The sequence below is a fragment of the Acartia tonsa genome, chromosome 3 (assembly GCF_053477335.1).
Source record: "Acartia tonsa isolate MP-2025a chromosome 3, ASM5347733v1, whole genome shotgun sequence".
NCBI lineage: Eukaryota > Metazoa > Arthropoda > Copepoda > Calanoida > Acartiidae > Acartia > Acartia tonsa.
Window position 1 is genome coordinate 42,432,643 of NC_137262.1, and position 15,591 is coordinate 42,448,233.

The 15,591-nt window shown below is 32.5% G+C and overlaps 1 protein-coding gene across 1 annotated transcript; it reads right to left on the reverse strand.

Moving 5' to 3' along the window:
* Positions 1-4,378: 4,378 nt before the first annotated feature.
* On the reverse strand, positions 4,379-15,361 carry LOC145314254 (uncharacterized). The gene is made up of 7 exons (XM_080154098.1): positions 15,137-15,361; positions 14,744-14,839; positions 14,198-14,249; positions 9,855-10,087; positions 6,345-6,415; positions 5,585-5,711; positions 4,379-5,124 (listed from the first exon to the last, which is right to left on the reverse strand). Exons 1-6 carry the CDS (start codon positions 15,320-15,322, stop codon positions 5,648-5,650), a joined length of 702 nt encoding a protein of 233 aa, XP_080010224.1. The 5' UTR covers positions 15,323-15,361; the 3' UTR covers positions 4,379-5,124; positions 5,585-5,647.
* Positions 15,362-15,591: the final 230 nt, after the last annotated feature.

Genomic DNA, 15,591 nt, shown 5'->3' on the forward strand with positions numbered 1-15,591 from the left:
CCTAGAGGAATTATTTTCCAGTATGGGCCATGGCTAAAATATCTACCGAAACTATCCTGAGATCTAAAATTTGAAAATCCGATATAATTCAGGGTGACTTTACATGTGCATTAAACAAAATCTAATAGGTTAAATTTAATGTTTTTCTACAATTGATTTATGATTGGTTCGTGAAGTGTCATATCTAAGTAAGAAAGTCCATTGAACTTAATTTAATTATTTATGGGAAACTTTTCTCCATTGGGGGTCCGTCCGTTCGTCGAAATGAATAGTTCTCACATTTATGGCTTAGACACCTTATATTTGCCAATGTCAGTTTGTCTGATTTGTAAGTATTGAATATTGAGACTATCTACTTCAAAAGTCACATCAAAACGTTTAATAATAGTTACGATGTAGATAATCACAGAAATTTTTTAAAAGCTAAACTTTTCTATAATTAGGGTCGGTCCGTCCGTAATTTTGCATGGTGATTCCTTTAGTAATTAGGTACGATTTAGAAAGCGTAGCAACTCTATAATCATTACCAAAATGTCCGTACGTCCATTTTAAACATGTTGAATTTATTACTTTTTTAACAATAAATTTTTGTGTGATCTAATCGTCCGATTGGTCTGATTTTTGGTATATTGATTCCTGGGACAAAAAAGTATAATGTTATCAGCGAAGCAACTCTATAATTAAGTCCTAAAAATGTAAGTATGTCCATAAAGATAATCCTGTATAAAGCAGTCTTTCAACAAATTTACTTATAACTTTGCTTCGACTCTTATACATTTATATTCTGATTATTCATTTCTGACACTATATAAGTGTTAATGTCCGTTTGTCCTACTGTTTCAGTGCTTCGCTTTTATGGATGTTGTCATCCTTGAAATATCTACCCGCGACCGTGGCTCAACACGTAGCGCATCCGCTTGTCGTCGGGAAGGTGATAGGTTCGAATCTTGGCCCGACACTGCGTCTTAACTAGTAAATAGTTAGAGTGGGGGGAATGCCTTGGCCCAAAACAGGCGCAACTCGCTACCATGCACAGTTGGGACTTCTCAGAGAGTTGGTTGTCTGACGGGTGAATGGACGCTTTACACCGCAATCATAAGTATTGTATGTATGTTTCAAGGTGCGCGGAGAGAGGTCTAGTTATCTAGTACCCGAAAGTAGAGTGATTACTCTAGAGTAATAATATCTAATGTGAAATTCTGCAGGAGGATAACAGAACTTTAATAACTTGTCATTGGTTAAATTAAACTGAAATTTTCTAGTTTTACACATTAGAGTTATTTTGAGCTGTTCTTTCAACTTTTACTCGAATCAAGTCCATCACATAAAGTACTGCCTTCATATTGTTGCTTCACATCTATGTTTTATCTGTGCATTAATAATAAATATGCTTTATCTATTGCAATCGTTATAAAATAATAAAAATCCCTTTATGAATTTAAATTAATAAAATCATAGATTTTTCTTGAGTTTCTATTAAAACAAAAAATAATATCTCGGACTTCAAATGTAAATGATTTATATTCTTTAATTCGTAATTCATATCAATTATAAACATTTAAAATACATAAATTCATAGGTTGTTTCATGTTTACCTCGAAATAAATTATATAAAACATAAAAATAAAATAACAACAAATAGCAATACAACAGTAAGTTCGTTACGTTTTCAACAGGACCTAGCGTTGTACTGTGTATACACTGTACACACATATGGATAATAAGAAAGGGCATATTTTTTTCATTTTCTATAATACAAAGTAGCTTGATGTCTCTCCGTCCGTCTGAAGCTTAAGATCTCGGTAACCACTCAACCGATTGGATTCTACTCTTCAGGGTATATACCTATCGGTCCTGTGGTGGTTTTAAGCTATTTTCTTGGGGGGTGGGACACCCCCAAAAATGAAAATTTACCCCTCCCCCCAAAAAAATTCTTGCGAACACATTAGACTATGAGCAGCACCAGTAGTAATTTTCTTGAGAACACATTAGACTATTTTTTTACGAATTCGTTATTTAAACGAGAAAATGTTTTCCTGCTGGGTAGGTGCGAAAATTTGCGATCCGTTCTTCTGGGTAAGTATTAGAAGATGTAATTATACCTCTTGAGGCAAAGCCCCTAGAGGCTAGGGGCGAAGCCGCTAGTGTTCATATAAAGTCAGCTGTAAATTGTCGTATACTTAAGATAAAGCTTTTCTCACGTAAATTATATCGTGTAAAAATTTATTTTTCTAGTATAGTGTAAAGCATATTACAAATCCTTTAATAAGTTAGCTATGTATTGTTGAATTTCTTAATATAAAGTTAGCTTTCTAGAAATTATATACTCGAAAAATTTTAAGGTGTTTTGTCAGCTGGATGAGTTCCTTTGTCAGATTTACGAAAAAGGGGTTCACACTATAGTTCTTCTCTTGTAATTCTATTTACCCGAAGCGACATCTAGCCCCCTAGAGTCTTAACTCTTTATATCTACATTTCTCCCAAAGCGTAAAGCGTTACGCCACAAAATTAAAAACAGTTTATTTATATATAAGAATTGTATATTTCTTTAAAGAATTGACAACTATAATTACTAATGAAGGTATGAACAATTATAATAATTTAATAATATTAATAATCATTTAAACTTATCACATAGAAAGCTAACATTTAAGCCAGAGATTTTAACACAATCATTGGAAAAATTAGGTGGAATCATACAAAAATCTAGGTATACCTACCTACAGCTAGGATGAGTTAAATAAACTGCGTTTCCAGTTTTTTTTTGACGACCAACAATAGGAATATGGAAAAATAATTTTGAGTCCTGGTTCTCTGTTAAAAATATATCAAATTTATATTAAGTGTTATTTAAATATTTCTTGAAATAACGGCGCATTTAAGATCTTAAAGGTATTATCTATAATACAAAGTCAGGAATGAGGTATAACCAACAAGGGAATTAAATCTAGAATAATATTTGGGGGGCAAATGGAGAGGTCGTCAATTTTACGATGTGTTGCCCCCCAACGACAGCTGAAAAACACGTATAGGTTTCGTGATTTTTTCCGAATTTCGTTATTGGTATGAGCTGATACAAAGTAGCTTGTCTGCCTGTCTGTCTGTCTGTCTGTCCGTCCGTCCGTCTGAAGCTTAAGATCTCGGTAACCACTGAACCGATCGGATTCTACTCTTCAGGGAATATACCTACTGGTCCAGTGGTGGTTTTAGGCTATTTACTTGGGGGGTGGTACACCCCCAACCCCCCCAAAAATAAAAAAAATACCCCCCAATTTTTTTTTGCAGAAGATTTCCTTGAGACAAGGGGCGAAGCCGCTAGTAACTTATATAAAGATGTATCTAAGAAATTTATTTTATGCTAAAAGCGCTTTTTTCACTTGTTCTAAAAGGCATTTTTAGAATAGTGTAAATTGCAAAAACACCCTTACACAAGGAAATCCTATAAAACATAGTATCAGATTAAAAGTTTACATAAACAGAAATCAAACAGAATTTTTTTCTCGGTAGTATTATGTGCTGTGTTAATGATATGATTAATCATTAGTAACTTATAAAAGATATTAAGAATAATCTGAAATAAATTTGGTGTATTTTCAACAAGAAACAAGTTTTAATCAGTGTTCATATTCCTTCTGGTTGTCTAAAAATCGGGAAACATAGGTTTTTATAAAATTCACTGGTTATTAATAGATTTACCCACTAATTTTTATATGATTCCAGCTATAATCATTAATCAATGCCTTTTAATTCTTTACTATGCATTTAAACCCAAATAAATTGAAGAAGTAAAAGATGAAATATGAAATTTAATGGCACTTAAGTATATACTTATGTTATGTGCAAACTTGGTATTTAAATGGTTAATCAAATAGTAGCTTTGCTGTAAAACGTTATTTTAACAATAATTTTTAGGAATATGATGATTAAAAGTTTAAATAAGCATATTTTCATAAAGAATAAATATACCCGCAAAATAATAATTTGTGTTCAGTAGAATTTTTCAAGTTTCTATGGGAATGGGACATTTGTAGATGAAATAAGGCGATTTTAATCAATTTTCATTTTTTATATAATCTTGTTTATCATAGACATCCAAAGGGGGGCGGGGGGTAACGGGTTGTATAACCCTCTCAAACATTAAAACTCCTAATTTTACCTAACTTAAAATAAATGCTTGGAAATCCTTGTTTCATTCAATTAGGTCGTCAAGAGAATTTTGACAGGGGGATGTGAGCCTTAAATAAGAAGTAAGACTATCTTCAATCCTTCTTCTCAGGGGAATGTTGACACCTACTTAAACCTGCATTCCAGATCATTTAAAAACATCCAAGCCTTTAGTCTGAGGTATTATTTCACTCATTATTGAAAATGTCGCCACCTAATTTCAATCAAATGCCAAACCCTTCTGAGGTAAACTTAAAATTGTAAACGTCACTGGGCTAGTGTGGATTAGAACAAATAATTTAACACATATTCCAGTATGGCTTCGAAACCGATAAATATCCTCTGGATTAGAACCAGTTGTAAGCCATACTGAAAATCATGTATCGTATCATATTAATATTATATCCAGTTTTCTACGAGTATAAAAATGTACAATCATAGGATTAGAACCAGTTTTGTTAGAATTTCGGGGCCACCAAAACTAATTTCAATCTTATAATTGTACATTTTTATATTCGCGGAAGGCTTTTAATAATACGATGCGATAAATAACTGTTATAGGCACTAGAATTTTTTTTATCTTGCTTACCTTTACCTATTAGGGAGGGATTTAACACCAAAAGAAAAACTAGTTTGCTTCCAAATTTTCTGATAGTCGAAAATGGGACAAAAGCATTACTTAAAGTCAACCGTATAAATTCGCAAAATCAATGCACAATTTGACTTGCACAAAAGTTGAAGGCAATATAGTTTTAGTGGCATATCCTACTCCATTTCACTATTTAATCATAATAATATAAAATAATGGAAGCCAGTATTTATACGTAATAATAAAAGAAATCTACAATTATACATATTTAGGTAAATTTGAAGGGGAAAACAGCCAATTCAAAGGGTATTTTTCTATATAAAAATGAATAAAATAATAAACCATGTATATAGAACAATTTTAATGTGTGACTAAAAATCAGGGGAAAAGGATAAGACTTTAACATTAAATGGTTTACCAAAACACGTTGTAAAATAAATGAAAGATATTTAGTGATTTTAATAAATTTGAATCATGTAAGATTGTGTACCTATGCTGATGGTTTTTTTCTTTATTTTACCTTTCATGGTTCCCTTTAATTTTCATAATTTAGGAAGGCCTGGGTAATTTCCAGTGCTCGGCGGCCGCGCGTTTGCCGCTATATCCTCAAATTAAAACCCCTTTAGATACTTTGAAATTTGTTTAAAAATAGGGTCTGCCATATTTTGGTCAGGTCAAGACTTCTAACTTATTTTTTAAAATTGTAAAAGGTTGATATCCTGACGCGCAGATGCCGAGCCCTGGTTATTTCATTAACACTACATGATTCAACTTAAGGAAATCACGAAATCTCTGTTTTTAAAATTGATGTATTTTTTTAATGTCTTATACCTATCCCTGTAGAATAAAAAATAAAAATGCAAGCATAAATAAATCTGTGACTGTGTGTTGAAATTAAACTATTCTAGTTTGTTGTAATGTATCTGTGGAACAATTTACTTGTAATCTAACAACTTCTCTGCAATAGAAAACAAACATGATGAAATTGCTCTATCTAAATTAGTGATGGCAATCCGTCGAATTTTTGGGCCGGATTCGGATTCCGGATTCTTAAAGAATCCGTCAAAAAAAGTGACGGATTCCGGATTCTTATTTTTGGCGGATTCCGGATTCGGATTCTGGATTCTAGTAATATTTTTAAAGGATTTTTAATTTTTTTTTTTAAATTAAGTGCTACATATGTCCTAAAAATCAATGTTCTTGGTGTCCTCTATAATTCACTTCCGAGAATCGAACTAGATTTTAAAAGATATTATATATAATGATGAAAATCTTTGCCTTCAAAGAGGAGGAGTTGAAAGAAAAAACTCAGAACGCTAATTTTAGCCTACCAAATGAGAATCCGGAATCCGCTATTAAAAAACGGATTCCGGATTGCCAACCCTAATCAAAATAAACATTGTCTCTTTTTCTTTTAAAGTAACAACTATTAAGTCGTCGGTCTGACTTAAGAAAACAACCAAAGTTAAGTTAGTGTTGTTTGCTCAAGAAGGAGATCTCAATAATTTGACATTAATTGCCTGCTGGCAGCTTCCGGTACAATTTTTGGCACTTAAAAACATCAAAATTTATCTAGTGCAATAAGTCTTACTTGCAAAGCTCCAAAAGTAATTTTCTTTGTTGAACAACTTCTTGTTCTAATCTTTCTCTAGCTTCTCTTTCCTAGAATATAGAAAGGTAAAAAGGTAGATATATTAATATAAAAAAAGGATCTAGTTCAATTCTTTATCTTGCTTCTTTTCATCATGTGAATAGGGGCCGGCTAACCAGCCTATTAATTCCATTTAAAATTGCCGAAAATTAAATATTTTGTTGGCGTAGAGTTGGCGTTAAACTTGGTTTTTTATGTAACTAAAAGGAAGTGAGAAAAAAATGAAAGGGGTAGTGGGGAAATTTTCACTTAGAATTGTTTGTCAGAATCGTATTCCCTTTTCCCTGCATGTGGATAGACATGTGAAAAGATAATCAGGGCGACCACTCCAAAACCAAATAAATATAGTATTTTTATAGTATATTTTTTAAATCCATATAGTACATATAGTATATTTTTTCTTACTCATATAGTATGATATAGTATCGGACTTTGTTTTATTTAGTAATACATAGTATATAAATCATCAATAATAACACAAGGCAAAGCTGTTATCAAAGAAATTTCACATATAAGTGGGGGGGGGGGGGGGAGTTTTGCCACTTTCGCTTTCTCTTTGATTATTAGGCTAGGTATTAATATTCGTCTATAGGTCATTAGGGATAAAAGTTTACTTTTGGGTAGAACTTCACGTATATTTAATCATTTTTTGGATAGGTTTCCAGGTTTAGGTGCTGCAGGCTAGCTGGAAGGTGGTTTCTGGACAAGTAAAAAAAAATTTAAATTTCTGTTTGAAGAGTTAGAGATCAACTTAATAAACAAAATATGTATCTTTATGTTATTAACATATCTGAAGAAAAAAAATTAAAATCAGACTCCAATTTATGGTCCTGCAGGCATCCAGGTTCACTCTGGACATGTGAAAAATTCAAATTTCTTATTAGAATAGTTAGGGGTCAACTTATAAAACAGAAACTTATTAGAATAGTTAGAGGTCAACTTATAAAACAGAAAATGCATCTTTTTGGATGTTATTAACATAACTGAAGAAAAAATTAAAATCGACCTCCAAGATCTGGTTCTGCAGGCCTCCAGGTCCACTCTGGACAGGTAAAATTCAAATTTCTTGTTTGAAGAGTTAGAGGTCAACGTATAAAACAAAGTATGCATCTTTTTGGATATTTTTTACACATTTGAAGAAAAAAAATGACATTTAGCCTCCAGGTTCAGGTGCTGGAGACCCTCAGGTGGACTCTAGGAAGGTAAAAATCAAACTTCTGATTTGAACAGTTAATGGAATATTTGTTAAACAAAATGAGCTTATATTTTGATATTATTTATATATTTTAAGGAAAAAATAAAATTAGCCTCCAGGTTTAGGTGCTTCAGGCCTCCAGGTGGACTCAGGACAGGTATAACATCAAAATTTTAAAGGGGGGGGGGGGAATGTGGTGACTCGTGCCACGTCATACCGCCAATTTTATTTTGGGTGCTACTCACTTAGTTTTAAAGATAATTGGGTAAAATCTTTTGGGCTGGGTCACTAATTACCCAAAGTTTTGGTATCTTTAAAAAAAACCATGTTATTTTTTTTCAAAAATTTTTTCCCTTATAACCAACCCTGCGGGGGGACTTGGTCATTATTTTTTTCAAATTTTTGTTTATTAAGATATAAATTACATTCAGTGCCTCTTCTAAGCTTTTAAAGATATTGAAACAAAATCTTTTTAGGTAGGTCAGTAAAAAATATTTGAATAAAATATGACGGTGGTACCGGAGTTAAAAATTAGTTAAAGGGGTTAAAGGTTAGTTGGCGTTAGAAATTTTTTTTTCAATTTTGAAAATTTGAGTACCCCCCCCCCCTGACAAAGACAAACAACTATTTTAGGTTTGGTTAGGTTTTAGGCTAGGGAGCCGAGCGCTGCGGCTAGGCAGGCAAGGGGGCCGAGCGCTGCGGCTAGGCAGGCTAGGGAGCTCAGCGCTTTGGCCAGAGTTGATAGTTCATGTAAACAACATAAGCATCTTTTTTAGATACTATTTATGTGTTTTAAAGAAAAAATGACAATCGACCTCCAGGCTAGGTTAAGGTGCTGCAGGCCTCCAGATGGACTCTGGACAGGTAAAATATTATGTTAGTATATAATATGTTAATATTATCCAAATAAATGCATATTCTGTTATATAAATTGACCTCTAACTCTTCATATAAGAAATTTGATTGTTTACCTGTCCAGAGTGGACCTGGAGGCCTGCAAGACCTAAACTTGGAGGCCGATTTATACATTTTCTTCAGATATATTAATAAGATCAAAAACACATATTCTGTTTTAAAAGTTGACCTCTAACTCTTAAAATAAAAAAAAATTATTTTTTACCTGTCCAGAGTAAACCTGGAGGCCTGCAGGACTTGACCAAGGAGGCTAATTTTAATTTTTTCTTCAGATGTTAATAACATCCTGAAAGGTGCATATTTTGTTTAATATAAGTTGATCTCTTAATCTTCAAACAAAAATTTTAAATTCTTTTACCTGTCCAAAAACCACCTTCCAGCCTGCATCACCTGAACCTGGAAACCTATCCAAAAAATAAATAAATCAAAGTGAACTAATACCCAAAAGTAAACTTTTATCCCAACTAACCTACAGTCTCACATTAATACCTACCTTAATATTAATCACGGAGTAAGCGAAAGTGGCAAAACTTTTCCCTCCCCAGTTAAGTTAATTCTATGAAAAATAACTGATATTGAAAACATAATCACAAACAATAATATATTTTCAGGATTTTCTCAATTACTGTAGAGCTTTATGCATTTTTAGGTTAGGTAAGTCAAAGGTTAATTATTGCCCATCAGAGATAAAGCCCCCCGCAGGGGCTAGAAATAGGAGAAAACCTACTGTAAAAATAAGACAAAACGCTCCTTCAGAGGCGTTGTCTCAAAACTGACAATATTCGTTTATTGTTATTTAAATTTAATATCATATAGTATATATAGTAAATTTTGGTCAAATAAAGGTAATATTATATAGTATATATAGTAAATTTTTGTCATATAGTATGATATAGTATCCAAACTCATCCTATATAGTATAAATAGTATATATAGTATGCAGTGGTCGCCCTGGATAATAGTCAAAGAAATATTTTTTATTTAATTGTTTAAAATTTTTGTTTTATCATTTCCTAATCTCTCTTTATATGATTCATGAAGGCTATAATATTCATATTGTGTTGTACTAATGCTAAACAGTGCAAAAAATTAGCTTCCACTTTATTGAAATACTAGCGTCTGTATTCGACTTGGCAAAAAGGAGCTATAAATAGCTTAAAACCATCTCAAGACTTAAAACTGAAAATAAGATAGCCTAAAACCATTGCAGGACCCATGTGAAGCTCACCTAAAATGGAGGAGAACCTAATCGGTTCAGTAGTTAGTAAGATCTTAAGCTTCAGACAAAAAAAAAAACATTAACAACTTTAAATAATAGGTTAATGATTGATTGATAATACCTGTAATAATTCTTCTCTAAGTTCTCTGACAGTGATAAGAAGTTCTCCCGCAATCTCGCTCAATGCCGCGCTATTCATGTATTGAGGTGGGGCCAGGGGCGCCTCCTCCTCCTCCCCAGGCTCTGTGCCACCCCCATCTCCGCCCCCGGCGCCTTCGGGTTGAAGGCGAGGCTCGGCAGGCACGGGTGGAAGGGGTAGTTGGGTGGGTGTAATTTTACCACCATTTATTATACCTTTAAGAACAAAATGTAAGGGGGGGGGAAGTTTGTACACTTATAGGAAATGAAATTCAGTATCAAAGTTTGGGAGGGACGTGTGGGCTTGTTTTTAAAGTTATCAACCTAATTCTTTTTGTAAAATCTCTTATATGACTGGATGTACACGGAAAATTTTGAAAATTGAATTTTGGTACTTTCCTTCAAGGGGCCAGTGGAGCAAAAGACCCCCCAAAACACTAAAAATATGAGTTCTGAGCTTATTTTTAGAGATATCAACCTAATTTTTTAAATGTAAACTTTTTAAAAATAACTGAACTTAGTAACCTTTACACATTTCATTTTGGGACTTTCCTTCTAGGGGCTTGTGGAGCAAGAGACCCCCCAAAACTAAGAAAAGGAGTTCTGAGCTTATTTTTGAAGATTTCAACCTGATTTTTTTCAAAGAATACTTTTTAAAAATAACTGAACTAAGTAACCATTACACATTTCATTTTGGGACTTTCCTTGTAGGGGCTTGTGGAGCAAGAGACCCCCCAAAACTAAGAAAAGGAGTTCTGAGCTTATTTTTGAAGATATCAACCTGATTTTTTTCAAAGAAAACTTTTTTAAAATAACTGAACTAAGTAACTACTAAACATTTCATTTTGGGACTTTCCTTGTTGGGGCTTGTGGAGCAAGAGACCCCCCAAAACTAAGAAAAGGAGTTCTGAGCTTATTTTTAGAGATATCAACCTGATTTTTTTCAAAGAAAACTTTTAAAAAATAACTGAACTTAGTAACCATTACACATTTCATTTTGGGACTTTCCTTCTAGGGGCTTGTGGAGCAAGAGACCCCCAAAAACTAAGAAAAGGAGCTCTGAGCTTATTTTTGAAGATATCAACCTGATTTTTTTTTGCAAAGAAAACTTTTTTAAAATAACTGACTTTTGGGACTTTCCTTCTAGGGGCTTGTAAAGCAAGAGACCCCCCAAAACTAAGAACAGGAGTTCTGAGCTTATTTTTGAAGATATCAACCTGATTTTTTTTAAAGAAAACTTTTTTAAAATAACTGAACTACCTAAGTAACCATTACACATTTCATTTTGGGACTTTTCTTCTAGGGGCTTGTGGAGCAAGAGACCCCCCAAAACTAAGAACAGGAGTTCTGAGCTTATTTTTGAAGATATCAACCTAATTTTTTTATAGAAAACTTTTATAAAATAACTGATCTAAGTGACCATAACACATTTCATTTTAGAACTTTCTTTTTAGGGGATTGTGGAGCAAGAGACCCCCCCAAAACACTGAAAATATGAGTTCTGAGCTTTTTTTTATAGATATCAACCTTATTTTTTCAAAGAAAACTTTTTTAATGTAATTGAACTAAGTACCTAACTGTTACACATTTCATTTTGGGACGCTCCTTCCAGAGGCTTGTGGAGCAAAAGACTCCCCAAAACTAAAAATATTAGTTCTGAGTTTTTTTTAAAGATATCAACCTGATTTTTTATAAGAAAACTTTTTAAAATAACTGAACTAAGTAACCATTACACACTCTTGATTACCACTACATTATTGATATCTTTAAAAATAAGCTCAGAACTCATATTTTCAGTGTTTTGGAGGTCTTTTGCCCAACCAGCTCCCAGTAGGAAAGACCCAAAATGAAATGTGTAATGGTTACTTGGTCAACCTGATTTTTTAAAGAAAATTTTTTTAGACAGAACCGTACTAAGTAACCATTACACATTTCATTTTGGGACTTTCCTCCTAGCAGCTTGTGGAGCAAAAGATCCCCCTAAACACTAAAAATATGAGTTCTGAGCTTATTTTTAAAGATATCAACCTGATTTTTAGCAAATCTGTTGTGGCTACGTAGTTAATAATAATAATAATAAGAACTTTTATTCAATAACTCTTTCAACCTTGTTATGAGACAATCACATAGACATTTTAATTATTACATTATAACATGGTGATTATATTAATATATCAATATATTCATATTTATCTAATAATTATACAGTTTTAATTATTACGGGTGAACATTGCTGATTAATTTGGAGTTCAGTTAAATGAAAAAAGTTTTTCTTAATAAATCAGCTTACCTAATATATTTAAAAATAAGCTCAGAACTAATATTTATGGTTTTCAGGGATCTTTTGCTTTACTAGCCCCTAGAAAGAAAGTCCCAAAATTAAATCTGTAAAGGTTACTTAGTTCGGTTATTTTAAAAAAGTTCCTTTAAAAAATCAGGTTGATATCTTTAGAAATAAGCTTAAAACTCCTATTTTTAGTTTTGGGGGGTCTTTTGCTCCACAATCCCTTAAAAGGAAAGTCCCAAAATGAAATGTGTTCTGGTCACTTAGATCAGTTATTTTTAAAAAGTTTTCTTTTAAAAAATTCAGGATGATATCTTTAAAAATAAGCTCAGAACTCCTATTTTTAGTTTTGGGGGGTCTCTTGCTCCACAAGCCCCTACAAGGAAAGTCCCAAAATGAAATGTGTTATGGTCACTTAGATCAGTTATTTTTAAAAAGTTTTCTTTAAAAAAATCAGGTTGATATCTTCAAAAATAAGCTCAGAACTTCTATTCTTAGTTTTGGGGGGTCATTTGCTCCACAAGGCCCTTAGAAGGAAAGTCCAAAAATGAAATGTGTAATGGTTACTTAGTTCAGTTATTTCTAAAAAGTTTTCTTTAAAAAAATCAGGTTGATATCTTCAAAATAAGCTCAGAACTCCTTCTCTTAGTTTTGGGGGATCTCTTGCTCCACAAGACTCTAGAAGGAAAGTCCCAAAATGAAATGTGTAATGGTTACTAAGTTCAGTTACTTTTAAAAAGTTTTCATTGAAAAAAATCAGGTTGATATCTTTAAAAATAAGGTCAGAACTCCTGTTCTTAGTTTTGGGGGGTCTCTTGCTCCACAAGCCCCTAGAAGGAAAGTCCCAAAATGAAATGTGTATTAGTTACTTAGTTCAGTTATTTTTAAAAAGTTTTCTTTGAAAAAAATCAGGTTGATATCTTCAAAAATAAGCTCAGAACTCCTTCTCTTAGTTTTGGGGGGTCTCTTGCTCCACAAGTCCCTAGAAGGAAAGTCCCAAAATGAAATGTGTAATGGTTACTAAGTTCAGTTACTTTTAAAAAGTTTTCATTGAAAAAAATCAGGTTGATATCTTCAAACATAAGCTCAGAACTCCTGTTCTTAGTTTTGGGGGGTCTCTTGCTCCACAAGCCCCTAGAAGGAAAGTCCCAAAATGAAATGTGTAATGGTTACTTAGTTCAGTTATTTTAAAAAAGTTTTCTTTGAAAAAAATCAGGTTGATATCTTCAAAAATAAGCTCAGAACTCCTTCTCTTAGTTTTGGGGGGTCTCTTGCTCCACAAACCCCTAGAAGGAAAGTCCCAAAATGAAATGTGTAATGGTTACTAAGTTCAGTTATTTTTAAAAAGTTTTCATTTAAAAAATTAGGTTGATATCTCTAAAAATAAGCTCAGAACTCATATTTTTAGTGTTTTAGGGGGTCTTTTGCTCCACTAGCCTCTTGAAGGAAAGTACCAAAATTCAATTTTTCAAAGTTTTCCGTGTACATCCAGTCATATAAGAGATTTTACAAAAAGAATTAGGTTGATAACTTTAAAAACAAGCCCACACGTCCCTCCCAAACTTTGATACTGAATTTCATTTCCTATAAGTGTACAAACTTCCCCCCCCCTTATTTTAGATTTTTCCCCAAAAAATTAAAAGAGGTAGGTACGATATGATACAGTAACATTGATTGTTCTATGTAATAACTGAAACTACTCAATCGAATGCGCTATACTTACTACACGATGGGAAACATTGCTTATATTTTGAGTTTTATCTAAAAGGATAAGACAATGGCCAATACATTCATGTTCATACCAATTATGATACACAAAATTACCCTTTCTATAGATTAAAATTAGTGGTTCAAATGTTTGGACTGTCAACTGAATGATCCAATCATAAAATTCAATAAAAGTCCCCATTAGGCAAAAAATAAAAAACGTTATTATAAGAATTTGGGGATTAGTGAAATAAACAGCCGAATGTCCCCTCCCTCCCTAAAGTAGATAGTTTAAATCCGAGCCTATTTCTTTGATTAAAATTAAAACTAAATACCTTGACAAATGCCCATAACTTGTTCGCTGCGTGCTAAGATAGCTTCAACATTCTAAAAATAAATAAAAATTTATTTTTAATTCAAGAAAAAAGTATAAACAAAAATTTGAAGCTACACACAGTTATAATCAGAAAGAGATATTCAGCGCTTTCACATAAAGTTCCTACCTTCATTAGCACTAATAAACCCCCCCCTTATTTTCAAATATATTGATAAAAAGGGAGATAGTTATTCGCTTGTTTATTACTTTACGTCAGATTAGTTTTATAAATAAATATTATAATGCTTGAATGTTACTCTAGATTTTCATGTTTTCTAATAAAGTGAAACTCGCAGTGGGCCTAAGTAACGATACACCCCCTTCACCCCACCCCATCTATCCTACTGGATTAGCGAACTGACCAATAATAAAATAAGTTCTATGTATATCCACGTAATTTTTATATCCATTGTTTTATATTGAGTACTAAGTATCCCCGCAAAGTTAGAGCCGTCTCCATGCGTAAAAAAATCTCCCACCCCCTTGTTGAGAATATTTTTTTCACCTGTGAGGGTTGTGTTTGGTATGAGAGCATTATTTGTTGTTCTACTTGTTTTTGTCTCTCTGGGTCTACATGTCGTCTTTTATCATTCATTGCAACCTACAAATAAAGACATCATTAGAGATGTTGCACTGACAGATAGATTGGATATATAAATAAGTAGGTTGTTTATTAGTTTAACCATTAGAGCAATTGATTTTTAGGCTTATTTTGGTTTTCCTATATAATATTGGGAAAACGGATTGTGATTCCCTTTCATACATTCAAAATTTCAGCTAACAATTTTCTTTAAAAATCTTTTTTTCTAATTTGAAATTAACAATCCCGGGTATTTATATGATTGTGTGTATTGTACAGAGATAACAAACATTTTGAAAGAGAAAGAATTTATCTTACCTTAGCTAAAACTTTATTTTGTGACTTTCTTTGTGCCTTTTTATTTTCCATCATATCTTTACTTGGCTTATACACATCCAAATCATTTATAGTTTCAACCCAGGGCTGTTTTGGGGCCTTCTTCACCCCTTTCTTGGATTTTAATGGACTCTTCCTGGCGACTGCAAGTGTTGGCCGGGAGGCCATAGTAGTTCTGCAATACAAATCAACAACATAACATTTTAATAATAATAATAATAGGTTATTTAGCAATAAAAAAATAACATTTAACAATATTGGAAGACAAAATAGTCAAATAAATTGTACAAAAATATAACAGTTAAAAAATGTAAAATGTTAAAAATGCATCAATAAAAATACCTTAAGATTCATTTTCAGTATTATAATAAAAATATTTATATAGGAATGTTATTGAAAAATATTTTCTTTATGCTATAAAAACAATAGGTAGGTAA

Coding starts and splice junctions, on each gene's coding strand:
- LOC145314254 (XM_080154098.1), bottom strand. CDS start 15,322: ATGGCCTCCCGGCCAACACTTGCAGTCGCCAGGAAGAGTCCATTAAAA. Junction 14,250..14,743: donor ACCAAACACAACCCTCACAG/GTGAAAAAAATA, acceptor ATTTATTTTTAG/AATGTTGAAGCTATCTTAGC. Junction 10,088..14,197: donor AGTTATGGGCATTTGTCAAG/GTATTTAGTTTT, acceptor TTGTTCTTAAAG/GTATAATAAATGGTGGTAAA.